This window comes from Vigna angularis (genome assembly GCF_016808095.1).
Source record: "Vigna angularis mitochondrial DNA, complete sequence".
In the NCBI taxonomy this organism is placed as follows: domain Eukaryota; kingdom Viridiplantae; phylum Streptophyta; class Magnoliopsida; order Fabales; family Fabaceae; genus Vigna; species Vigna angularis.
This window is the reverse complement of record NC_021092.1, coordinates 82,099-107,172: the sequence shown is the minus strand read 5'-3', so window position 1 is coordinate 107,172 and position 25,074 is coordinate 82,099. Positions and strand designations below refer to the sequence as shown.

Sequence of the window (25,074 nt, the reverse complement as noted above, 5' to 3'; positions counted from 1 at the left end):
GACTGAAAAGAGGAAGAGAAAGCAACTCTGACTCTGAAAGTCACCAACTTTCTAGAATAACTTAAATAAGTAATCCAATTACTTGCTTCGGAAGGAGGTGCACGGGCTAAGGGAAAAGCCAATGCCCCGGATACGACCGGAATTGACTTGGACTACTTCCAAGGTTTAACATAACGACTTCGACTTCCAATCCTTCAAAAAGAAAGAAGGGCAGACTGCCTACTTCAGCTACAATCAAAACAACCTTCACCCACAAAGAAAAGCACTTACTTACCAAGCCAGGAAGAAAGAAAATATTGACTGCTGGCATTCAAGATTATCTGCATTTGAGTAAGTGTAGGCAAGAGACGCAGTCTGAGTCTTAGGAATAGCGAGTTATCCCTCCTGTCCGCAGAAGTTAATGCAACTGAACCATTCGCTACTCCTTTTTGTGTGACTGACCAACTAACTTACTGAATCTCGAATTTCATATTGAAAAAGGAGGAGGCACATCAAGGCTGAAGTCGAATCAAGCAAAGGTCCTCTGACACTGCTTTCCTGGGACTTGCACTTGCTTCTTTTAGAGAAGGCTTGGCTCTATTTATGCTATTTCCATCCACTTGGCTATGACTTCGCGAGTCTCTTTACTTTCTTCCTGGGAATCAAATGCATATGAAAAAAGAAAGAAGAGTTCAACCATTAGATTATGAGAAGAGTGGCAAGAAGTGAATCCATATGAAACCTTTCCTCGCCTGGTGGCTTGGGCTACGGTCCTACCAAGTACATCATCCGAACGAACTAGGTTCTATTGATTTGTAGGACACTCGATCCGTTTCAGCTAAGCTAATAGAATCTATATAAATGAAATAAACGCTGTCACTTTAAGCGAGGAGATTCACGTGCTGCTGAGAACCATTCCATAATGGAGGACTTTATAACATCAACCGACTGTAGCCAGGTAGCACTTCTAAAATCTTTCTTGGCGAGTCACCACTGTCTCTCTTCGATCGAGCCCCCTGTATGCCCTACCCCTCCGCCGAGGGAAGAGGAAGAAAAGACCCGTCCCTAATGAAAAGAAGAAGTTAGCAATCCAACCATGTTACCAGAGGTGGAACTATACGTTTCACTGGGCGATCGCTATTTTCTATTCGGGTCGCTAAGGCTTTCCCACGGCAGACTCTACAAAATGGATTCCAATTCCATCTTTCCGAGAAAGAAGAGATGAACGGGCTTTTTCGGTGTGGAAGATTTTGAAAGTAAAGGTTCGAGCATATTGTAGACGGAGAAACTACTTTTTTTAGGAATTGACCTTTCACCCAGGAGTTCTACTATCGGCCAAGGCAGAGGTAGAAGGCTCTCGTCGCTCAGGAAGCAACTACTGATCCCAGACCTGCACCAACAAGGATTTCACTTAAACTTTAGCTCAACAGCTTAAGGGCTACTATATCTCATCCCCACGAGGGAAGATCTAGTGATAGAGGAAAACGCGAGAATGAAGGTTTGTAATACTATTACACCCTAAAATGATGTATCTTACCGCGCATCAGTAGGAAAGAACCGGGCACGGTAAATCCGCTCATCCTGGCTTCAAATCCTAGCTTGAGTTGCCACGGGAACCTTAGCGCCGCGTGTGTGTTGTGGGAAGGTCCTCCAAGGAAGAGGCATAGAAAGAGTGAGAAAGCTCAATCCAAGAGAATCACAACTGTCGAATCTCGTGCTTAAGCAATAAGAAAATTGTCTTATTGCAGGGACATATATTGGGTCAAGACTAGGAGCAATTCCGTGTTTAAGGGAATAAGGTAACAAAGGATCCATGGAACGTAGAAGGGAGGATTTCATACCCGGTTAGGTCTATTGTCCCGCTTTCCTTGGACAAAAGGAAAATAGATAGTTAGTGAGTGTCAGTGCATGTCCCCAGTCCCACCCCGGGGAGTCTGCATTTCCATTTCCTTTGTAAAGCCATCACTGAGGCACATCAGCCTTTATTGAATCCGACTACTCACTTAGTCAAGCACTCAATCGCTTTGAGCCTTGGGCTAAATCATTTCCCTTTCAAAGTACAAGACAACAAGCCCAGCAAAAAGGGAAAGTGGTAAGATCTTAGATCTTGATATTACGATATCTTCCTCAAAAGGCAGGTTGTCCAAAGACGATTGGGGAACTACGAGTGAGAAGGGTAATAGGCGCACTCAGGCAAGCATTTAAGCTTGGTATTAGGAGGTCGGGTCTTCCTCAAGTGCAATAAAGGTCAAACGATTTATTCTACATAGGGGATTCCGCTTTGTCGCCTAGTCAGAAAGAGAGAGGACGGAATTTTCTTGAGAATGGACCTGTCCCGAGGATAGGCAAGCATGAGTTCAACAGAAGTCATCTCTCTGACACTGGCTGTTCTTTCTACCTAAACCTGCTTTTTGGCTTCTATCATCAAAGATAGGTGTGAGCTAAAGACTTTTCTCGATAAACCCGTCTCAGATCTTCTCTACTGTTTTGGCTGCTTTCTTTCATATGGGTGTAAGGTTCTAACTCAGAAAGAAAGTCAAGTATAGTCGTTCTCTCTTCCTGACCCTTCGGCCAAGCCGCTTTGTCTGTTCATTGGATTGATGTCAGATAGCTTTTCCCAACCGCTGTCATGTCGTCCCGCTACGCTAGTTCTACTGTGCTTTCCTTCCTTGGCCTAAGAAAGATCGGAAGAATAGACAAATACTGGTATCATGCCTTTTGAAAGAAGGGCAACTCTTTCATCTCCTGCTGCATGCCCAGTAATGAAAGCTCCATATGGGAATCCTTCCCTTTCCCTAAAGGTCTTGTGAACGGAGTCGAGATAGGGTATGGACAGTCTCCCATAACAAGAATAGGAATACGCGAGCCTTCCAGATGTGTTTGATTTCCTACTAGAGAAAGAAGGCTTCTATCACGAGTTTATTCCGGGTCTGAAAAATCTTCCATTTTTTGGTTAGAAAACGAGCTTCTGGCAAAGCATCGGGAGGGAGTGTCATTGACCCGGAGGAAAAGGGAAAGTTGGCCCATACGACTTCCACCGCTAACCGATACGGCAATGGGTATAGACCTCTGACCTCCGCTGCTTACCCAATGGACCGCTTAGAATAGACCGAATCGAAGTCGGTAAGCATTCCAAGTTTTCCAGGCTGCCCATTCTCTTTGTATGAAATGTCGTAGGGAAAGCCGTCCAGTACTACATCCGTCAACCTTCCATGTATTGCAGTCGTTCGTCAGGGAATGTGTACTAGCCCCCATGGGAACTCCCTGAAGGGGAATTTGCCTTGACTTCTCTTCTATTACGTACAAGTGGGCCAGCCAGTCTTCGATTCTATTCCTAAGATCCATCTTTTGTTGTAAGCCTTCCAGTGATCTAAGGTTGACATATGAAATATCTAGATTTGGTGATATGATCTAAGGCAGGGTCTTTCAAAAGAAAAATGGAAGTCCAACAATCTTGCTTTCTTGGTCTCCTTAATCCTGGTACTTTTTCGATGAATCGTCTGATTCTTTGTCGGGGAAGAGTTTTGCTTGCATTACAAAAGCTTTCTTGGACTTTTTTATTTATCTTGAAATGAAAAATTGTCTTAACCTCCTCCAAGCCCCTTTATCAATACAAGAGGGCGTCGGAATCGGGGCAAGCTATAAATATTGCAAAAAAAGTATGGTTGTTGGTAAAGTTCCGGAAGATAGGAAGCAGGCAATTGTGGAGCATATATTGGTAATGAAGGAGACGCTAGTCTGACTCGGATGCCTTATTCAAATAGGGGGTGCGAACATATACAAGGGCAGGTGTAGCATCTCCCTCTAATTGTTCAATAATTAGAGCTAGTGGGTTACAAGGCATTTCTCTCTCTCCGGCTTGTTGAAGGATCCAACTTGGAAAATCAGTAATTGATTTCTTACTCATATTTTGGATGCTTTCATTTCCATTTCAGGGAAATGTTCATCATGTATATGAGTTGTCTGGCGATCCGGAAAAGGGTTGGTAGCTGGGGATGAAGTTTTCTGCCCACTGGAAGAAGGGGGTCTTGGCAGCAGGCGTATGGAAGAAAGAAGCAAAGCTTGCATGATGAAGCTCGCGTGATGCTGTCTAACTAGCAATTATACTTAGGCTGCCCGGCCATGTGCCGAAATCCATACTTGTCTTTCTTATAACCCTTTTCTTTGGCTGGGGACGAATGGCATCTTTTTTTGCCTGCTAGTAGTCCCAATAGCCAAGATCGATCTCTTCCCGCGTATACCTTCCCCACACAAGTGGTTCTTTATCCTTCTTTCCTTAGATAGTAGGAAGGCCATACGGGCCCTCTTCAAAGGCCGATTGGATATAGAAAGTTTTGAAGTGGAAAGGAAGATGTTCAGTCAATGGCAAATTTCCTATTCATTATAGGCGTTGCACCGACCTTAACTGGCTCTAACTGAGAACAAACATAACAAAAGAAATCACGGATCATTGTATAGAAAGTGATTTCACGACCCTGTCCAATCTTCAACTCTTCCCATGTCTTGATTCTGCAGAGTCCCTTCTCAAGGTCAGCATACCTCCAGCGCCACCAAAGCGTAGCATCATCGATGAAGTATGAGATTGCCGTCTTGACCTTTTCTTCCTCATCCTCCATCTTGGAAGCCTTGAAGTCTGGCTCCATCCGCCAAAGAAAGTTCTCCAAAGCTTTAGCATCCCTCACTACATTCTATGGCTTGCGTTCGGGGATCCTTACTCTTGGAGTTGGGAGAGTGCATGACACTCCGTTGGCCACTGCCCTCTCAAGGCAAGGATTGAAACCTTGATTCTCAGCTTCTCCTTAGTTGCTTTGAGCCCCTCTACTTCTTCCTTGAGTGATGTCTCCACACGAGCCATCCCTGCCTTGACCTCCTCCAAGGCAATCGTCGAAGGCACTCTCAAGTCCTTCTTGGTTGGATTCAAGCTCCTAAAGATATTCCTCTCCATCCGTCACATTGAGCTTCAATTCTCCCACGCCTGTCTCCAATTTCCGCTGACTTGGACCTCTTTCTTTGGTTGATCGTCAGACGGCCTTGGGCCAGTAACCTTGGAGGATGCCATGGCTCCACAACCTCGCTCTGATACCTGGTGTCACTTATAGCTTGCCTAGCTAACTTGCCCGCGCGGCACTTGTGCAACGGACCTCTCTTGAGTAGAACCCTATCTAAGACAGAAGAGATGGAAGTTAGACGACATTAGCAAACTTAGTATTGGTTTTCAGCTATTGGTGAAATTGTTTCTATTAGGGCTTAGTTGCTAAGCGGCTGTCAGTGCAGGTGAACCGAACTCGTATGGCTAGTATGTATTGTTTCCGTCAGTAGTTATGCGTGCGAGATAGAGTACTTTCAGGAGTTCGCGAAGTCTATTAGTTGCTTGCTTTCATTTTGAGTCTTTCTCGCATGCGTGACCACCATAATCGATGATTCTTGGCTACTTTATTAGGCATTTCCATCTTTTTTTGAGCTCCCCCTATATTAGTGTTCTTCTCGCGTCGAAGGATCGTCCTGTAACTACCTTTCCTTTCTTTCTTTTTAGGGGTTTACTTTTTTCTTTTTCCTTTGCTGGAGGTCTTACTAGCCTTCCCTCCCGACTAAGATTTTGAGTTACCTGTCTATCATCAAAATTCCCCAGTATTGCTAGTTTTCTATCTTTCCTTATAGAGTTTTATGGCTGGTCTTCCCCGCAGTTCTTTCTAATGTACTGCGTAGGGCCTCTCGGCTCCGTTCAGCTTCCTGCTCTCATAAGCAGCAAGCAACTGGATGGCCCTCAACAGCCACAAGTGCCATGAGTCTCCTGTCTCCTCTCTTGGAAGGCGAACTTCTGCCCACCCTTTCTTTGAACCTTGTCAATGATCGAACTTAAAGATATGAACTTAGTGCCATTTGATGAGTAACTGAGAACAAGGGAGAGGGATATGGAAAGGATGAAGTAATGAAAGACGAAGTCATTGCTAGTAGTAAGGACTTGTCACGATCCATTGGTTCATATAAAATCCATGTCCTAGGTGTATCAAAAAACATTCTTTTCGCTAAGCGTATATAATAAAATAGAGTGAAAGGTCCACCCCGAAAGGGGGTACTAACTAACAGCTGAGTCCTCTCCGAACCGCAGGAGATAGTTGCCCATCATACGGCTCACCAACTTCACTTGCCTCTATGGGAGACTCGCTCCGGGCAGGTTCGGATTACAATACACGGCTCTACGAAGGAAGGGGTTGGTGGGTTAGGAACGTTTTCAATATGATTCTTTTTCCGTATTTGTTCGATGAGAAATGCAAGACGAAAAAGGAACCCATCTTTTCGACTGGGAAATGCGAGTCTGTTTTGTCCACTTTCTCCATCCCTCTCTATCAAAATGATCCAACAAAAAGGAAGGCGAGCTTGTTATTCTCGTGTTCGATCTCTGCCCCGCTCGTTGTCACCTATGTTGAAGAAAGGTTTGGAACCCTGTAGAGAATGAGGAGGGGCCAAGGATCTTCCTCTCAACAGTGCTTCTCGGGGCTCCACTCTCCCCCCCTGAATAAGGCCCCGTTAGCCTGGGCGAGGGGATAGGGAATAAGGATGGAAGCCCCCTTCACTCTGCCAGGGACTGGACAGGGGTTAGCTCTGGAAATGTGTAGAGCCGAGTGTAGTGTGGTGTAGTAGTAGGCACTTCTAGGCCCCTTCCCGGCTACTGGACCACTCCAGTGCTTTGGGTACTACGGACCCTCTGCCATCCATTGCAGCAGAGCCGTTTCATGAGCGGGGGGGGCTAAGCGCAGTTCTTTGAATCAAACGTTGAATGAAATCGATTCTTTTTTAGATATAAAAATAGAAATCGGATAGGATAGATGGATGGATCTATCTTTCTATTAATATATATATGACTAAAAAAAATGGATTTCTATAGTTAAGTAGCGTAGCGCCCCAAATCCTTTGGCCAGGAAAGACTGCACTGCTTTGGGCCCAGGAAGCGAAGGGAATGAGCTCGGCTGCTTATCCTCCACACTTATTTTTCTCCGTGCCCGTTTCGCATGCGCTTCGCGCGCCATTGGCGCTTTGCTCTCCTCTTCTTCTTCATTGGACGGTTCGGATGGACTTCGCCGTTCTTTCCCAACTAAAATAGAAAAGGCTGTATCACATCGAGATGTCGATTCGTTTTCCGCCCCCAATGAGATGGGGAATTTGTAACCCCCTCTTTTGACTTTCGTTTGGACCCTTCATCTTTCTGAATGGAGGCCCGGCTCGCGTCGTTCCAACAACCGGCGGGGAGCACCTCAGTATACGATCGCGCGCAGTAACTGGGAGTCCTTTTTTTTACACCTAAGGCTTCCATTCACCAAACCAAGGTTCATCTCGTGTAGTGATTGTGGACTCGTACAAGGATATTGAGTAGACGGTTGATGTTTCAGACTCGACCCTATCTTTCGTAGCATGCATTCCCATCGGTGTCGCAACGGATTCGGTAAGCTACGTGTCCGGTGCACGGAGAACAGCCTTCGGTCCCCCAAACTGACTTACTCGTGGCAACCTTCCGGCCGCCCAACAACCTATAACGCTAGTCACTACTCCCACTGGGGCTAGGAAGTAAGCCCCACAACCCAAAGCGGCGAAGAACAAATAGAATTTGCTACAAAAGCCGGCTAACGGGGGTATTCCTACGTATGAGAACATAGTAATGGAGAAGGTAATAGCCGAAATAGGATTCGTTTTGGCTAGAGCGCCCAAATCTGCTATATATTTGACACGGGTTTGCCGTAATGCTAAAACTATGGCGAATGCATCTATCGTCATTAATGCATAAATGAAGATACCAATTAGTAGTGATTGAATTCCTTCTATGGTTCCACATGAGAAACCAGTACGAATATAACCTACATGTCCAATTGAACTATGAGCTAGAGGTCTTTTGACTTTCGTTTGGGCCATGGCGGCCAGTGCTCCTAAAATCATAGAAGCAATGCTGCAGAAACAGAAGATTTGTTGCAATGTAGCTCCATAGGAACCATAAATAGAAACACGTGAAATATTAGCAAAAATAGATATTTTAGGCGCAATAGAAAGGAATGCTGTAACCGGGGTGGGTGAACCCTCATAGATATCAGGTGCCCACATATATAGAGTCAAAAGAGATATGGAGTCCGAAGGGGAGGGGGGTTTTCTTCGGGGCTCGAGAGATGGAATAGATAGGGCCAAAAAAGTTTTGAATTCGCCGCTGGGGAATTCACACGAAAGGGAACGAATAATTCTCGACGAAAAAAAAGTGCTCTCTGAACCGAACGTGAAAGTAGTTTTCCATCAGACGGCTGTTCCCGTAACTCCACTCTTTTGATTATATATCCAAAAAGGTCCGCTCTTGGCCATTCCACACGCTGCCTAGCAGAGGCGTGGTTATCTCAAGTGGATTCTCTCTTTTTTAGTAGATGCCGAACCTGCTGCCCCATTGACTTACTCAGAAGGGGGCGGACGCAGCAGCTACATGGACCCCTTCCTTTCTGTTGTTGCCAGCGCTTTCCCGGGCCGATCAAAAAAGGGCAGGCAAAGCCCGAAGGCTGCTATCCCAATAGGCCAGCGGGCGGAACGAGGGGAGGGCCCGGCAATCATACCACCGCGGTCGAAAAAGCGTGTTCCCTTCAGATAACACGCACCGTAGGCCTTCTTCGTTTTCGATGAAAAACAAAAAAATCTCGATCTCCGAAAGCGTTTTCCTTCCCCCGCCGCATCTCCCTTCGTCGAGCCTTTCCTTTAATGGTTGGGGGAAGCATTCCCTTATCTGAACTTGGCGGGCATTCTTTCCAGCCTTATTCATTCAATCAAATCAAATAGGGGGTGGGTTTGAACATAGGATAGGCTAGGCTCAAACATGATTTGAAGATCCTAGCTACGCCATACGTTCAATACAAAATCTGGAAAGCTGCGGGGATGACAAAAAGAGGGCGCTTTCCTGTGTTGCACTGAAAAAAAAGAAACCTAAGAGAAGACGCTCTTCTCTTAGGTTTCTTCCTCCCGCGCCCCCTAACTACTGAAGCGCCCGGCCCGCGTTAGAAGGGAAGATTAGCAAAGCGAGAAAAGACAGAGGGAGGGGGAGCAGCATCTTATTCTCTTCGCGAGAACTTCCGGATCGGAGAAGCATTCGGAACGGGCTCCGCGTTCATTTCGTTGGCAGAAACGATCCACAATCCATTCGGGGCTTCGGGGAACCAAAATAAGTCTTTCGACTTGATTCATAGATTGAATCAATGATAGATAGAAAAAAGAGATCTCGTTCATCTATCTTTTTTTCTCTACTCTCTCTCAAGAGGAATAGAATAGACATCCCCTTAGATGTCTATGTATCCTTTATCCCCTTTTTTTTAGCGTTATATCTTATCTGCTCTCTCTAAAAAATGGAGAGAGAAAGAGCAGATGGATCCTATCCCCTATATCGAACACTAAATCCTATCTATTGATAGAAAGATCTTCGTCAAATACCGGACTTTGCCTGTTTTTTAGGAATTCCTAATACTCATATCCAAGGCAGCTTACCACAAGCACCCCACCCCATACGACTAGTTGGGGTTCGCCTTTTTAATCAAACAAAGTAAGTAGAATATAATAGAAGTAGTAGGGGCTTCATAGCGACTTTCATTCTAAAGGAAACCGAAGAACAAACCTTGAGTCAATAGGAGCCCTACTTCCCTCTTTGCGACCTCATCACTTCAAAGCGCAAACCAATTGATTAGTCACCGGGCGGAGCGCACCTTAGGTACTTCAGTAGGGCGAGCTTTTTGATAGTGACTTCTTTCGTTTGGTAGGGCGACGAAAGAAAGGCTACTTCAATCTAGGAAACAGCCGGAAACTCGAGAGGGTCGCCTTTCTTTGGAAGCGTTTGCCGGTAACCAAAGCGTCACGACTCAACAAAAAGGAAGGAGTGACGCTGACTGAATCCAATCCATAAACCCGGAAACGAAACAAAGTTCGTTCCCTTTCAGTAGGTAAAGTAGGCATACGAACCCACTTTTGCTTTGCCTTAGACTCTATTGGAACAAAGCAAAGAAGGAGGCGGAATGGAGAAAGGACAAGGGCGGTCTTGCTTGGCGCAAAGGCTGCTGGTTCGGGGGTAGGGTACGGTACTAAAGGTCCTCGGACTTCCAGGCGGTTTTTCTTTTGGACAGCTGTTCACCGTTGGATCTCGCCAATACAGCCCCCTATAGTTTTCGTTACCGAGATATCTTTTTTTTCATTGTTCCCAGGGATTTTTTGGGTAATCCGCTCCCATGCTGCAAACAGTCAAATCTGAACTAAACCTTGTCGCTCTTCTTTCCTCGCGGGCAGGAAGCACACCAGCAGCGTGCGTTGCGTGATTCTACTGTGTTTTTTGCACTTGACTGGGTGGACAGTTGACCGGAAGAGAACTTCGATTCGCCCGGCCAGCAGGCGGGCGGCGTGCTTATCTTGTGTGACAACACTACAGAGCGAGTGGCTCTTCTAGGCGGGCAGCTGTGTGACAACACTACAGAGAAAGCGGCGCTTTCGTTTAACATGCTATGGTCTCAACGCCCTTACGAGATAGTGATGAGTTTCACGCGCTCTAAGCCCGGCCCGCGCGCGGTTAGGAAGATTGGCCGCAATCTGAGCGGTACCACCCACCCTACCCTACCACCTATAGGCGGCCGTCCGTTCTACAGCCGCCCGAAAAGGAACTGCAGTTATCTTGAATAGGGATCCTACAGCGATAGATAGAATCCCCATAAAAATACCACTAGATCGAGCACCAGTGATTTCGTATCCGGTCAAAATCTTGGCTAATTGATCGAAGTGGGTAGCTCCAGTAGACCCATAGATCATGGAACAAATAGGGTGGGTAGGCCCAACCACCACACTACACGTATAGACGCGAACCCCCCTCGTTACCGTACGTGCGACTCTCACCGCATACGGCTCGCACAAAGACTCCTAAATCCATCCCGAGCCTTTTCTTCCATTCCACCTCTCCTCTCCAATCCTCGATCAAACTTGCGTTCCCCAGGCGCTATGAAATGGGGGTCTTTCCTGCACGGTGAATAACGAAAGTGAGATCTTATGTTTGGGAGAGCGTGTCGGCACCAAATCATCCGGTGCTTTAAGGTAGTTATTGTGGCGGCGTCCCCGCTCACAACTCCATCCCTTAGTCGGGCGAGGGTTTCCAGGGGCTGGGCTCCTCGCCCGTTAAGGTACGAGGATTGTCCAGGGCGCGCGCTCCACGGTTCAGCCAATCTCCACTTTTACTTCCATGAGATCTTCGGCCTCAATCCGGGCCATTGTGATCTCATGGGCGGAAGGAGAGTCGTATTTTGCCAAAAGTCGATTCTGTATAGATCGCACAGAATCTCCCCCTATAACCTCCTCCTCGTCGTATGGAAAGGGAACGACATGAGATGGACCGGCTTCAGCCTCCCCGGAAGCCACTGGATTAGCGGGACCCATAGCTTGTTCCCCCGGAAGCGGTTGATTGACCGATGAGGTACTTATACTACGCCCGGAACTGGCCGAATCTTCCACCATATCGGAAGTATAAGTAAACAAATCCTCCAATTCGGATTCGGCAGCTCCGTGAGGCATCATGTAATTTGCCATGGATAGCCCTCCTTCGGTAGCGAAGAAGAAGGCCCGTAGAGCGAATCCAATGGGAACGATGAGAGTCAGGGAGTAGCCACTCCGAAGTCAGAGTCTGGATAAGGCTTCCTTGCTCAGTGAGCAAGCAAGTCTCCAGACCAGAGTATCGAACGAAAGCCTCCTATATATATTATCCCCCTCCCGGAAGCGAAGCTTCTGGCTCCCCCTTTGTTGTTTAATTTCCAATTCCTTATTTTCGTTCTACTTAGGTGGAGCAATCCGAACTCTCGACAGAATATAAAAGAGCGTCTTCGAACCTGTGTAGACACCTCAACGAACTCATGTGGACACTCCTCAGCCCGAGCCGAGGACAATCTCTCTAAAATACACATTAAGATGTTGACCCGTTTTTCTTTTCTTTGCTGATTCCTCTCAATTAAATTTCCCATGTTGCACTAAGTTACTGACGTATGTATGCATGCGGTCCGGGAACACTTTGGGGTGAACACCCATCCGAACAAGTAGGGTCAATAGTTCAGCATTTAGGCCGTAACATTTAGCAACAAAAAAATCTTTAACCCAACAAGTGCTCTCCGAACCAAGCTAGATAGTCTCCTATCACTAGGCTCACCAACCAACCTGGACTTTGATTCTTATTATTCCTACCGGATATCAAAACCATAAGGATTGTTTCCAGCCATGAGTTCCCATATTACATAAGCGCTCTTGGGTGGGCCATTCCATCAAATCTTTGAGAAGGGGCCCAATCTCGTATTTGATGGTCGGCGTGGCGATAGGCTTCGCTTCTACGACTGCCTCCCCAGCCGTTGCAAAGACTGAGCGAGAACGGTAAGGGGCGAAGAATGTCGTTGCGCGGGGATGCGATTAGCCAAGCTGGGGCAAGCCGTCCGGCCCCCTACCGGATTAGGAATGCGAAGGCCTTTCCTTCGAAATGAGACCGGGGAAATAAAGAGCTATGCTATTGACCGACCCTTTCGTAGTGACTTCGAATCAAGAGTCCTATCCTTTTTTCTCATTTTGTTTGAGGCGGGCCGAATAGAGAATGAAATGAAGAAATACGGGACGGGAAGAGTTCCAAACCTTTTTTTTGGGCTGCTCGCCCTACCGAAGTACTCAAGGCTTTCGAGGCTTACACCTCCCTATTACACGACCTAAAAAAAGGTAGCTTGCTGTAGCGCCCTTAGAATAAATCTAAGCCTTTTGAAGCGCCAGTAGTGGTAGCTGTGGGTAGGGCTTTCGTTCTTATCGCTCCGGGTTTCTATCTATATGACCTCCGGGCGGTACAAAGTACACCTCTGACGTAGAGGCAGGTAGTAACCTAACCTTTAAGAGTTTGTTCAAGGGGGGAGCCCTCTTATCTATCAATGGAAAGATCTCCGTGCGTGGCGTGATAAGGAATCCTAGAAAAGATCGATTGAGACTCCCTCCCCGGTCCCACGAAGATCTCTACGTACTTGTCCAGTCCAGGACAACTGAGATCTTCCGGTCTGCGTGCGTGGGAGCAGCTCAAATAAAGAAGAGTCTGGTCTGAATTCAGGCCCGCCCATCTGCTGCTAGATCCGGGAATGGCGCCAGGCGAGGGCGCCGCTATGCCCCGCAGCTCTGCAGCGGCCGGCCCCCGGACTATGCAAAAGAATCGAGGCCGGGGAGTCTCGCCCATAGTGGTTCCCCCCCGCCTTTGGTGATTGACCAAACAAAGAGGCCTAGATCTATGCCCCTTCATGAATCGAATGGTCCTTCGACCCCTTCATTTGATTCCGACGGCCGGCATAGATCTCATGAGACCCGCCCACTATTACTACGAAAAAAGCCCTGCCTTTTTCCTTCGCTACTAGGAGAGTAAGCAACTTCTATTAGCGCCGGACCTTGAGTCGAATTGATCGTGTCATGTGCAACGTCCATCAATGATGGTTCATTAATGTCCATTGATTTAGACTCCTTCCCCCTCCCCAACTACGAATAAGATCGAGAGGAGCCCCAAAAAACCAAGAACGAAAACGGAAGCCTTTCGATTCACTCCCCATTCTCTCTTAAATAAAGCTCGCCCTCGAGCCCTGGGCAGGTCGGCCGGGTCTTTCCCTGTTGTTCTGTTCCCGCCACGAGAAAGACGCACAGAAGAGGTATGCCCAGCGCGCGGAGGATCCGTTGAGAGTGTTGTCTCGGTAGGGAACTTTACGATCTTTTCCCCTATTGTATTGAATCAATAAAAAAAATAGGTCAGTGCTACCTACGGCCCTCTATTGTTTGATCCAATATTGACCGGGGGCGAGCCCCGACTTCCATAGGTCCTTGGTTTGACCTCCCGTAGCGGTCCTTGCTTTTAATAAAGCGGAGCGGGGCCAATTTATCGTACTTGCTCAGCGGTCAGCCCCCTTTCGAATTACGTTAGGGGGGGTCTTTCGCTTTTGCCAGATCTAGAGAGATACTACGAGTCCTCCGTCCCAGATTCCATCGCCGCGGCCATCTGGTTCACCGGTACTACCAAAAAGTCTCATGCTTACGTTACTACTGTTACTGATGGATTATCTTGGACCCCGGTCGGTCGTGCTTCTGGTTTCCATTCCCATCATCATATTGATGATCAATCTCCTCGCGCTCTGCCATAAGAACTTGGAGTCCGTATCATGGTGAAGGTAAGGTAACGCTGTGATTCTTGCTCAAAAAACAGACCGAACGCGTTCGAGTTATTGGCTCGTCCAACCCGGCAGCATTCATGAGTCGCTCGTTCAACTGTCCCTCGGAGACACGGTCGAGAAGTACCATGCATGGTTGCCCCCCTCTCGGTCCCACCCAGCAAGATACGGCTCAGCCAAAAAACGTGAGCGCCCCTGCGCGAGCCTTATTGATTTTCTTAGTCAAGTCAAGCTTTGGCTCCCTAAAGACTAAAGAAAGATATGGATAAAAAAAGGGGGGACTTCTGCAACGGGCTATACCACCCAAACCAACTGAGGGAAGTCGCATCCGCCCCATCGCAAGCACCTACAATGTCATGATCACATTGGTTTCTTTTTTCTTTGGTAGTTCAACGGACGGTCGCCCCTCCAACAAGAAAAGGTATAAATATGGAAACTTCTCTGCCATTTGGATCGGAGAATTTATGGAGGAAATCGGCTTTTAAATTTCCAGAAACCACACGATTATATAGCCAAAGGGAATACGCCGCGCCTAAAATCATCCCAAGCGCTGCTAATGTGGCTACTAAGCTATTTCTTTGGAAAGCTCCTACTGAGATGGGAAATTCCCCGATAAAGCTGCTAGTACCAGGTGAACTCATATTGGCCAAAGTGGAAGAGAAGGAAATGGTAGAGAGATTCGGCATGGTGCTCACTAACCCTCCGTAATATCTAACAAGTCGAGTCTTATGTCGGTCATATAGAACACCAACACATAGAAAAAGGGCTGAAGGAACCAGTCCATGACTTAACATCGGTGGAATGCTACCTCCAATTCCCTGTATGTTCGATAGAGCCAAAGATTCCCCCCCCACTGATCGGAGTACGCCGATTACCCCCCGAACCGTACAAGATAGTTACCGCCTATCATACGGCTTTCTAACTTCACTTTTTTTTCTGGTCGTTCCGCTCTGTCGATCGATGGTAGTCTAAGAGATCTGTAACCCCCCTAAATTTTGTACATAAAGGTTCCTTCTACCCATAGTTAGCATGTATCTCCCCGGGTCATACTTGAGTATCACATCGTAGACCCCCACCCCAACTCTATCTTCCTTAGAAGTGAACCGGAAATAGTGCATAGGTACTTTTCAATGCTGCGGGGACGAGACGACGTGACATACTACGATCACGTACAGAAGTGCTGCCCTTCGGCTCGGCAATATGGAACCTCTCAACAGCTCCCGTTCCTTTAGGAGGTCCTATCGGGATAGGTAGGCCCAGCCCAAGCCTTTCCCCTCCCCCCTGCTTAGCGTTCCACTTGTGATCCTGGATGCAGTGGAGGATTTTAAAAAAAGCGCCCGAATGTTCCCCCTCCCTCCATAAGACCCTCTTTCTCTTTCCCCCTCGAGAAAGAGAAAGAAGATAATCAAGGATTTCTTATCTTCTTTCATGTGAACGGCCCTATCTTGTATCGAAAGGTTTTTCGTGCTATACACCACGTTGAGAAAGACCGTAGTACCGTACCTTTTTTTTTACCCCGAAAGGGAGGTCCTCCTTATGATGCTACGGACGGCTGTCCGAAGTGCAAGGGGTAAACTCGGACGAGGATAGGATTGCGCGCGCCGGGCCCTCCCTTCGGGTGTCATATTTTGGCCGAGTTTACCGTACCTCCGGCCCTTATGTTACGCGACCGTAATCTTTTTTTACGTTCCACCGCTGTTACGCCAGAAAGAAAAGGTTCCACACGAGCTCCCGTTCTGCGGCGTGGTGGCAGGACCGATAGGAGATTGGCTCCGGGTGTAGATAGGTTCAAATCCGCAGGAGTCATGCAAATACATAGGCCCCTTCCCCTATCTTTTAGATGAATGGGGTGGTTTTATAACGTTCCGATCTACGGTCCCTCGGAGCGAGGGGTTAGGCAGGTAGTATGGGCCCTCTGACTTCCAGCTATGTGTTGTGCGGCTCCCGCGAAGCGAATGAAGGGAAGCTCGAAGAGCTTACGCTTACTCTCAGCCTCTTTGATTGGTAGGCGGGCGGGCTAAGCCCCCCACTTAAGATTCCATTCATAAGGGTCATTTTCTGTTGTCGTGACGCTTTGGTTAGGCCGACTACTAGAGGTTACTTCTAGCTTCTATAGGGGCCTTTCCACTTTGGTGTAGTTTTCGTTTGTATTGGTACTTAATGAACATATCAAACAAAGGCGAGCAGTATAAGCCCTTCTCCGGCCTGGTAAAAGCAGCGAACTCTAGAAGCTAGGGCGTTGTTCACCTTTGGACACGAACACTATTCCGTTCTAAGCGTAAACCCGCCTTAGAGATTGAACGGCAATAAGATAAGTCGACGTTCAATCTAAGACAGCGCTGATAGCTTGTAGTGAACAGCCCCCTTATTTACCATTTACCAACCGAAAGCAGCCTTTGGTACTTTACTTAAGTAGTTCAGGTTTGGAACCCTTGCAACTATGATAGAAAGCCGTTTGCTTGTTGCCAAACCCTTCGCCTTTCTTTTGTTTTGAATCAAAGTAGGTCGCGACTGTTGTATTTTTGTTGAGTAGGTCGGGGGAAGCTACCGCTTATACGACAGCTCTGCTTCCCCGTCTTGCTTCTGGCAAAGCTTCTACTTTGCTTGCTTCTCTCGCGCTTGCTTGCGCGAAGGCTTAGAAAGTCCTTTTCGCTAGGTCCAAAAGCTTCCGTCAAAGCGAAAGATCTGATCCAACTGAAATCCCGCATATCCGCTGCGCTCAATATGCGGCTACGGCTAGGCGATCATATCGTGCCATAAAACTCTTTTTTATGTATAGAGAGACCCCCTAGATATACAGATAGAATAGATGTTCATGGATAGACAGACATTCCATTGATTCTTAGTTTTGGGGCTCGTCGATCCAAATGAATCATTCTTGTGGTCTCTCTTCGCCCTCCGCCCCGAAACTGACCCACAGCACAGCGCCCATTCGCTTCGCGCGCGGGAAGGCAACGAAGTTCAGTTCATGAGACCGCGGCGGAGTGGAGCAGCCGCGACACGAAGTTCCTTACCTTAGCTGGATCTCGCTGGTGCCACCTAAACGGTAAGTAGGCGACGGATGTGTGACGTTTGGAGTTGTCGTTCGTGCACCTGTCCCCAATGGAAGAATGAGTGATCCGTTCCCCTGCGGATCATGGCCTTACCACTCGGTCCCCGATGGCCAGCGGGGGATTCGGTATAGCAGCTTACGTTTTTTTGCGCTGCGCGTTCCCGCTGGACTGGACACGTGTTAGCTTTAGGAAGTATGGTTCCGAAAGTGACTTCGGTTCGCCAGTTCAGGCTCAACTCCTCGCTTTACGTTAGCGGACCTACACTACAGGTCGGGCCGGGGCTCTGCGCTCTTTCTTTCTGTGTGGGACGATGCCGGGGAGAGAAGGGAATGCGTCGAGGCGGCGAACAACAACAACACAACTACATTTTGGCTTTTCCCTCCATCCATGAGATGAGCCCAGTGCATTCGATGGATAAGAGAACTGAGCTGGCCTAAAGCTTGGGCGCTCTACGTACGATGTAGACTCCATCAGATACATATCGATTTCTTTCTGATGGATCAAGAATAGTTGTCTTATCAATAGATAGAAAGAGGAGATTTCCCCTTATTCTTGATGGATTCCTTCCCTCTATTTCATAGATACTCTTTCGATCTATCAGAACGGATCAGGCTATCTATCAATCGATTTGAAAATAGCACGTTCATCTCGCTTTTCGTTCATTTCCGCCACGCCAACCCACAATAATAAGAAGCAGCTAGAAGCGCTTCTAGCCCTTGAATTCTTATTCACGAATGAATTGGGAAAGCCAACACAAAGATTCGATTCTGACTTCGTAGAGCCGGTGCTGCTGTTGCCTGCGCGTAGGGCCCACTCCCGTCCCGGGGCGCTAAGGGGCTTTTGTTTTTGGAACAGACGGCAATGTTTTGCTGACGCCTTGAATCAAGTGTTGCGACATGCTATGTTTTCTCCCCCATTGCTAGTAGGTTGATGGGTCGCACGCCCGGCACACATGTTTTGGCCTTGTCTTGTGTGTCCATAACTAAAAATAGGTGACCTAACGGCCGCCGCCCGACTAAACATACCAATAGTCACCAGATTCATATGGGCTACTGAGGAGTAAGCAATGATCTTCTTAAGATCGATCTGTCTTGAAGTGGTCAAGGAAGTATATATTATAGCAATCGCGCTTGGAGTATAAATGAAAGGAGTGGAACAAAGTGTTGCTTCGGGAAACATGGGTATTGAAAATCTTAAAAACCCGTGGGTTCCCAATTTTGAAGGAATTCCTGCCAAGATGACGGATCCTGCCGTAGGTGCCTCTACATGAGCTTCGGGTAACCAAATATGAACAGGTACCATAGGCACTTTGACGGCGAAAGCGGCGAAAGAAGCAATCCATAGAAAGATTTGGCGCCGCTCACTAAATTCTGTGGTTAATGATATTTGTAAATCGGCGGTCCCTGTTTGGAAAAGAATCAACAGAATAGCTAATAGCATAAAAACAGATCCAAGTAAAGTATAAAGGAAAAACTGATATGCTGCCTTGATCTTTCTTTGTCTCGAACCCCATACCCCTATAATAATGGTAGAGTAAGGGGTGGCCCCAAAGCGGGATTTACCGGTGGTGGTTGGTCGAAGCTCCAGTAGGTAGCCACTCCCTTCTCAGGGAACCGTACGTGAGACTTCCGCATCATACGGCTCCGTCCCGAGCTTCCGTCGTCGGCCCTTGTCATTAGACCACTATCTATGCATGTATATTAAGCCTGGACTCTCGAATCTTTTGCTTCTCGGGTGGTGGCGAACAATGCAGCTTGCGTTGCGGGAGATGCCCGCCGGCCCGCTTCTCGCCCGCCCGAAAGAACCGCTCACTAGCTAGCCGGACTAGAGGGGGGCCCTATCTGGAGACATACTGAAAACCATGCCTTTCGAACCGAACGCAACGCCCGTCTTCCAAATCCAAAACAAAAAAGGGCTCGTTGGGAAGAAAGATGGAGTGCGGCCTGTAGAGCACATGTAACGCACAGTCGGTTGCTCACGCAGTGGATCTCTCTCTAGATATCTAGAGAGAGATGTGAAAGTCAGAGCCTTTTTTTTGTTTTATGGCCGCCCCCCGACTTACGGCTTTACGCTACTACTACTGTGATGTGAGCGGTTCCAATTGGTTTTTGTTTCCCAATTCTCCTGGCCGGAACTTGTATGCAGCACTTATACGAAGGTGCATGCATAAAGGTTTGGAACTCTTTTCTTATCTGAATCTTAAAGACAGGACCCTACCCTATTCTCGAACCCTCTACCGAGCTTAACCCTGCCCGCATTTATTTTCTTTGGGGGCCAAAGAAATGTCTCCACCTGCTGCCAACAGTCTTTCTTCGGAATTATACTGAACGGGTCGATCCTCCCCTCCCGTTTGTTTTAGCAACTTATCCTAAGGTCTCCTCACCAAGAGCTCCCCGGCGACGACAGAGGAAGCAACCCGCCTGCTGTGGCGGGGCGGCTTTTTTTTTAACAATAAGACCTGGACGATTATCCCTACCCTCGGTAGCTTACGAGTTTACGTCCATCCCTGGTTGGGTACAGTTTCCTTTCGATTTATCCCTTGTAGCCGTTACCCGAATTCGCGCAAGTGTGTCCACACCCCCAAACTGACTTGACGAGGAATCCATTCTCGCGAACAAACACAACCCCTACACACACCTAGGAGCACCCCTTCCTGCATATCCATACAAGACCCGAGTAGGCGGGTCGAGGTCCTACGAGGTACCCACTACTCGGAGTACCCTCCCCAAAAAAGATGTGTCTGTCAGGTTCGGTTCGTCTTAGTTGGGTTGGGCGGGTTCGACCAGAAATGCTATGCTTACGCACAAGACTACCCCTCTTCCCGAAAGCTTCGCGGGGACTACTTTACGACGGACGACCGCCCGTAGGGGGTTTACTGCACAAGGCCCCTGCAGAGGAAAAGCTTTATCCCAGCGAATAGAAGATGCTCAGCTCCGCACAACATAGGGATTAGCACGCTTTCGGGAAGAACATAGAATAGTAGAGGATCCAGCATGCGGAACACGGCGATCATTAGAAATTCACGAATTAGAGATGCTGTAATATACTCTTTCCCATAACTTCTCATACCAGACCAACCCACTAAAATACAAATAGGGATCAGAAATGTGGTCAATATCACGAAGAAAAAAGAGAGACCGTCTATACCCAAATTCAAATTGATGTTTTCATAAGGAAGCCATCGAAGGCTTTCCACAAATTGAGATTTGGCCGTAGAAGGATCGAATTGTATCCGAGGAACAGGGGAATACAAAAAAGTAATAAGAGAGGCACACAGACCAATCAATCGTATCGGTCGTATTCTTGAATTTGGAATGAAAATAGGAATAATGCTTCCTAGCACGGGACACAGAATAGGACCACTTAGATCAGAATAGCATTCACAGAAATGTTCTAACATAGAGTAGAATCGAACATGGAAGAGATTAGTTGACAACAGTAAAAAGATGGGCGCCTAATTCCAATACAATAGGGGTCTATCAGTGCAAGTCAGCTGAACACCGTGATTGATGAGTGGGTAGGTGGGTTAGGTGCGCCTCTCGTCCAGTGGGAAGTATTGAGGCGAGTCTCCTCCCCCCTTCCTTTTCCTCTCTCCTTTTGCTTGTGCTTCTACCCGGGCTTTTCATTTTTATAGATAGAGACCCGAGGAAATTTTTATCAGATTAATTGCTCGATTTTGCATGCTCTGCTCCCAAAATGCAGAGAGACTTTCGAGGGCAGATCCGGGTTGGTCCGGAAAGTCATGGGAGAGGCGGGCTAAGTGAAAGAAAAGATAAATGGAGCTATGTCGACTTACGTACGTCTCGTTGACCAAACGATCGGGTATACCACGCCACGTATCATCCCCTCTTTCTATAGAGGAGAGATAAAGAAAAAGAAAAGATATAGCGATCGTGCCGTAAGACCTTGTTCCTTTCTACTTGACGTTATTTTCTTTCCTCGGTTTTTTTGACATTACATAAGGCCTTTAGTTTAGGGCTTACTTAGCGCTTGCGCTAAGGATCTAATCAGAGTCAAACTTGGATTTGAAAAAAAAACCTTTCCCTTATTAGCCGGAATACAAACAAGTGTACTCCTTGATCTTTAGTAAAGGCGGATTAAGCCAAAAAAAATCTTTTTTTTTTTCAAAAAGTCTCAACGTCCTCGTTTAGAGTCGCTCTGCGAGACGTCCAGTAGTCTCTGACTTGGTCTTAGAATCGTAAGTTTCAGCCCGTTCCCAGCTTGCCTCGCTCTCAGGTTGGCCCTTCTACTTTACTAAGTAGTATTCTACTCGTGCAGTGGGTGTATGGGCTAGCCCATGGTGCGGTCAGCTATGATATATATACTATTTTTCTTTCTTAGTAAGTTAATCTACAACATCTGGTGGTGCCCTCGTGGGCTGGGCACGTTCCTCTCTGGGTCGGTCTGGTCTAATCGAAGTCAACTGACTCACATGGAATACGGGGTTAGTTTTCACCGAGCTGATCGCTTGAGTCTATAGGCTACCTCTCCTATCCGCTTCTCTACAAGGTCTACTTTCTTCTTCCTTCAGACCGGGCCAAGCCTTTAGTTTAAGTAGGTTTGGGCTAGGTCGTTGCGCTCCTCGTCTTGGCAAAAAAGTAGGCTGATGGGCAAGCCTCCTCCTGCCGCAATGGTGTGGGGCGTCAGAGGCTGTTGCCCCGTGGCCAACTCGAAGGGGCTGAAGTTCGACGCAGAGCTTTTTGGTTGTTCATTTATAGCAGCACTGAGCTACATCCAACAGCTCCGGTCCTTCTGGTTGGTTTGCACTAAAGTGCCTTAAGTAGCCCTCGCCTCGAGGAGTCCGTTTATCTCCGTCTGAGCTTTCAAAGATATACCGACCGTAGGTATCTTACTTACCATCAGATACCGACAGTCGTCTTCTAACATTACCGACCTTTCAATATCGGGTTTTCATCATCAGAAACAACCCGATTTCCGAGACCTCTTGCATTGCATTACCATAACGAAAAAGAGAGAAATGGCTCTTGTGACTCGGAATGAACCTTTCTCGGTGGAAGAAAGGAATGAATAGCGATGGATTCCTATGAAGCATTCAGGAACAAGAAGATTCAATCGGACGACGAATTCTTACGTGGTCCAAGGAAATCAATAAAAGGTCCGCTTCCACGATTTCATCTATATCGAATCTGAATATCAGAATAGCTTATATAGTCATGATTCAATTCAGGTCCACTGACTTTTGATTGATTTCTCTTCGGATCTGATTGGAACATTGGAGAAGTAGGAAGACTTTGGCGGGCGATTCATAATGGGTATATAGAATATCTATGTCCTAGGACATAAAATATGAATAATGAAGAGAAATATAATATAGAAGAATTTTGAGGCTTTATACCTTATTTATTTTCCTGGGATTGTAGTTCAATCGGTCAGAGCACCGCCCTGTCAAGGCGGAAGCTGCGGGTTCGAGCCCCGTCAGTCCCGACCTAGGATCCGATGAATCGATCAATTCATCTCTGTAGGGGGGCTTAGGATCTAATTACCAGCAGGAGGATCCTTCTTTCGTTTCGCATTTCTCATCGGACAAATCAAGGAATCAAAATGACAATAACTAGTACCGATTGATGGAGGAGAGACATATGTAGGTTGGTACAATCGGGGGTATCACCATATTCAGCATATTAAGTAAGGATTCAAAGAGATACCGTACAGGTCTGGCTTTTTTCGATTGTTCCTGGCCCATCGAATAGAGTAGCAATCTCTTTCCCGGGAGCACATAACATTTTCTTTTTTTTTTTTTACGATACGCAATTAACTTAACATAGTGACCCCCACAGAGTACTTTTCAGATTCAACCTACCCTTTCTAGCTCCTATTTTTTTTTTCTTCCAATCAATTCGAAAAAATCACCCATCAAATCTTGAATGACTGAGCACTCAAATCCTATCGCGAGTCTTGATACATAGTATATGAAGTCCTTTCCACAACTCCTAATTGGATTCTCCATCGGCCCATCCAATCTAATTCACGACTCAGTCAGTAGACACTACACTAGTAGGGTAGTAAGTTATGTAATTAGGAATTTGAAAACCAAAAAGCCCTTCTTGGATCCTAGGAGCAAGGATTTACAGTCCTTTAGAACAACCTTTTGATCCCAAGATTTCCGGCCCCTTACTTTCGTATTTTTTAATCTCACAATTGAATCTTACTACCCAAGTCGATCCTATTGGCAACGGGCAAACGACGCTTACGCGGGATCTCGGTGCCCTTCTCTTGCTCTTGAAAGAATAGAAGTTTAGTTCGAGTTGTTATCATGCCGGATCAGAAAAGTCAAAAGCCATACTAAGAGCCAGCGGACCTGCTCACGGGAGTCAGGCCTGTTCTGTAGTGGGCAGACGTAGCAGGGCCATCAGAATATAGGAAAAAGAGCCGCTGGAGAAAACCAATTACGCCGGGTTCTCAATTCCATGGAGTATGTAGTGAGTTTGAATTGACCCGGTTAGCTAGAAGGTTCCTTTCGCTACCGTCCTAAGGTTAAACCAACCGTTGGTTTGCTTTAACAAGATTTCACTGAAGTGAACCCGACGCGAAGTTGGTGAAACCTGAGCGTAGCTAATGAAAGGGACTTAGATTAGAACCGACTATAAGCCCTGAGAGCCAGCAAGCAAACCCCCCCTGACTCTCTCTAAAAAGCCTGCGTAGTAAACTCCTTGTTTGTTTTCTTTCCGATAGCTGCCTAGTTAGTTTTTCCAGTTTTCAAGTAAAGCGAGAAAGCAAGTGGAATAAGACTTTCCTTTTTTCGGCCATTTCTAAGCAATAGCTACCTGAATGGAAGCAAGCAACCTTCGGGGAGAAGAAGAAGAGTGGTCGAAGACTACGAGTCGAAGCTAAGACCAATCTAAGCCAATTTCCCTCAGCTGGAAACTCACTATCTAGATAGCTTCTTAGCGCTTAGCTACTTTATTTATTTATCCTTCTGCGCCGCTAGCGCTACTACTCCTAGTTATAGGGATAACCTACTCTTTTTCGCGAGAAGGCCCATCTCGGACCGGTGACGTATTCTAATGATCTGGATCTCTGGCTTATCTCTTACTTGACGGATTCGATTTCGGCTAGTGGGATTTCAGTGACGATAATCAGGGAAAAGGCTTGATTGGCTCTGATCGATACCATCTAAAAGTGCTTGCTTCATCCATTCGTGACATTACTGGTTATTCTTACTAAGTTTCGCCTCTAGTGACTCTTGGAATCATGCGCATGGCTCCATGTCGGCCTTCATTGAATTTGGCGTCGGTGTAACGACCGGTGCAAGTAACAAATACTACCTACGAGTCTCATTCTCTCGCATTCGTCCTTACCTGTCTTCTATTCTATTGATCCAGTTTAGGCAGCTTTCAGTCTCTATAAACTTTATGGAATATTTCAATACGAAGTCATCAATCAATGGCATGAAGGAGTTCAATCAGGAACAGAAAGACTTTCAAAGCAAAGGCATGAAGGCAGGATAAATACCTTTACTAAGGTGCAATCAGCTAGGTAATACAGTGAGTTAAATTTCCTGTGCTAGCCATAAGTAGCAATGCGGAAGAGAAAGACTAATTGAATTCTATTGCTAGAGGAGATAGAGAATTCAATTAGTTAACTTTCCCCACAGAAAGTCAGAAAGGAAAGAAGTCTTGGTAAGAGTTATGTTATACTATTCAATGGTACGAAGTCACCCGACTCATATCGAGAAAGTAAAATACGATGACAGACAAAACAAGGGAAGCTGAGAAGGGATGCCCTCCGCCGATGGTAGACAAAGTGAAAAGCAGAATTGCAGTTCACAGAAGAGAAGTTCAAAGAATTTCTTTACCGAAAGAAGGGAATTGCTTTCC

At 46.8% G+C, this 25,074-nt stretch overlaps 2 protein-coding genes across 2 annotated transcripts.

The window, feature by feature from the left end:
• Positions 1-5,835: 5,835 nt before the first annotated feature.
• Positions 5,836-6,024, bottom strand: nad2 (NADH dhydrogenase subunit 2; one part of a trans-spliced gene, as the record gives it). Coding sequence (YP_007889783.1) covers positions 5,836-6,024 — 189 coding nt within the window.
• A 1,476-nt stretch (positions 6,025-7,500) lies between these two features.
• Positions 7,501-8,072, bottom strand: nad2 (NADH dhydrogenase subunit 2; one part of a trans-spliced gene, as the record gives it). Coding sequence (YP_007889783.1) covers positions 7,501-8,072 — 572 coding nt within the window.
• Positions 8,073-10,628: 2,556 nt separating this feature from the next.
• Positions 10,629-10,789, bottom strand: nad2 (NADH dhydrogenase subunit 2; one part of a trans-spliced gene, as the record gives it). Coding sequence (YP_007889783.1) covers positions 10,629-10,789 — 161 coding nt within the window.
• Positions 10,790-11,961: 1,172 nt separating this feature from the next.
• On the bottom strand, positions 11,962-20,636 carry nad4 (NADH dehydrogenase subunit 4). The gene is made up of 4 exons: positions 20,176-20,636; positions 18,160-18,764; positions 14,590-15,012; positions 11,962-12,050 (listed from the first exon to the last, which is right to left on the bottom strand). The coding sequence occupies exons 1-4, from the start codon at positions 20,634-20,636 to the stop codon at positions 11,962-11,964; spliced, it is 1,578 nt and encodes a 525-aa protein (YP_007889787.1).
• Positions 20,637-25,074: the final 4,438 nt, after the last annotated feature.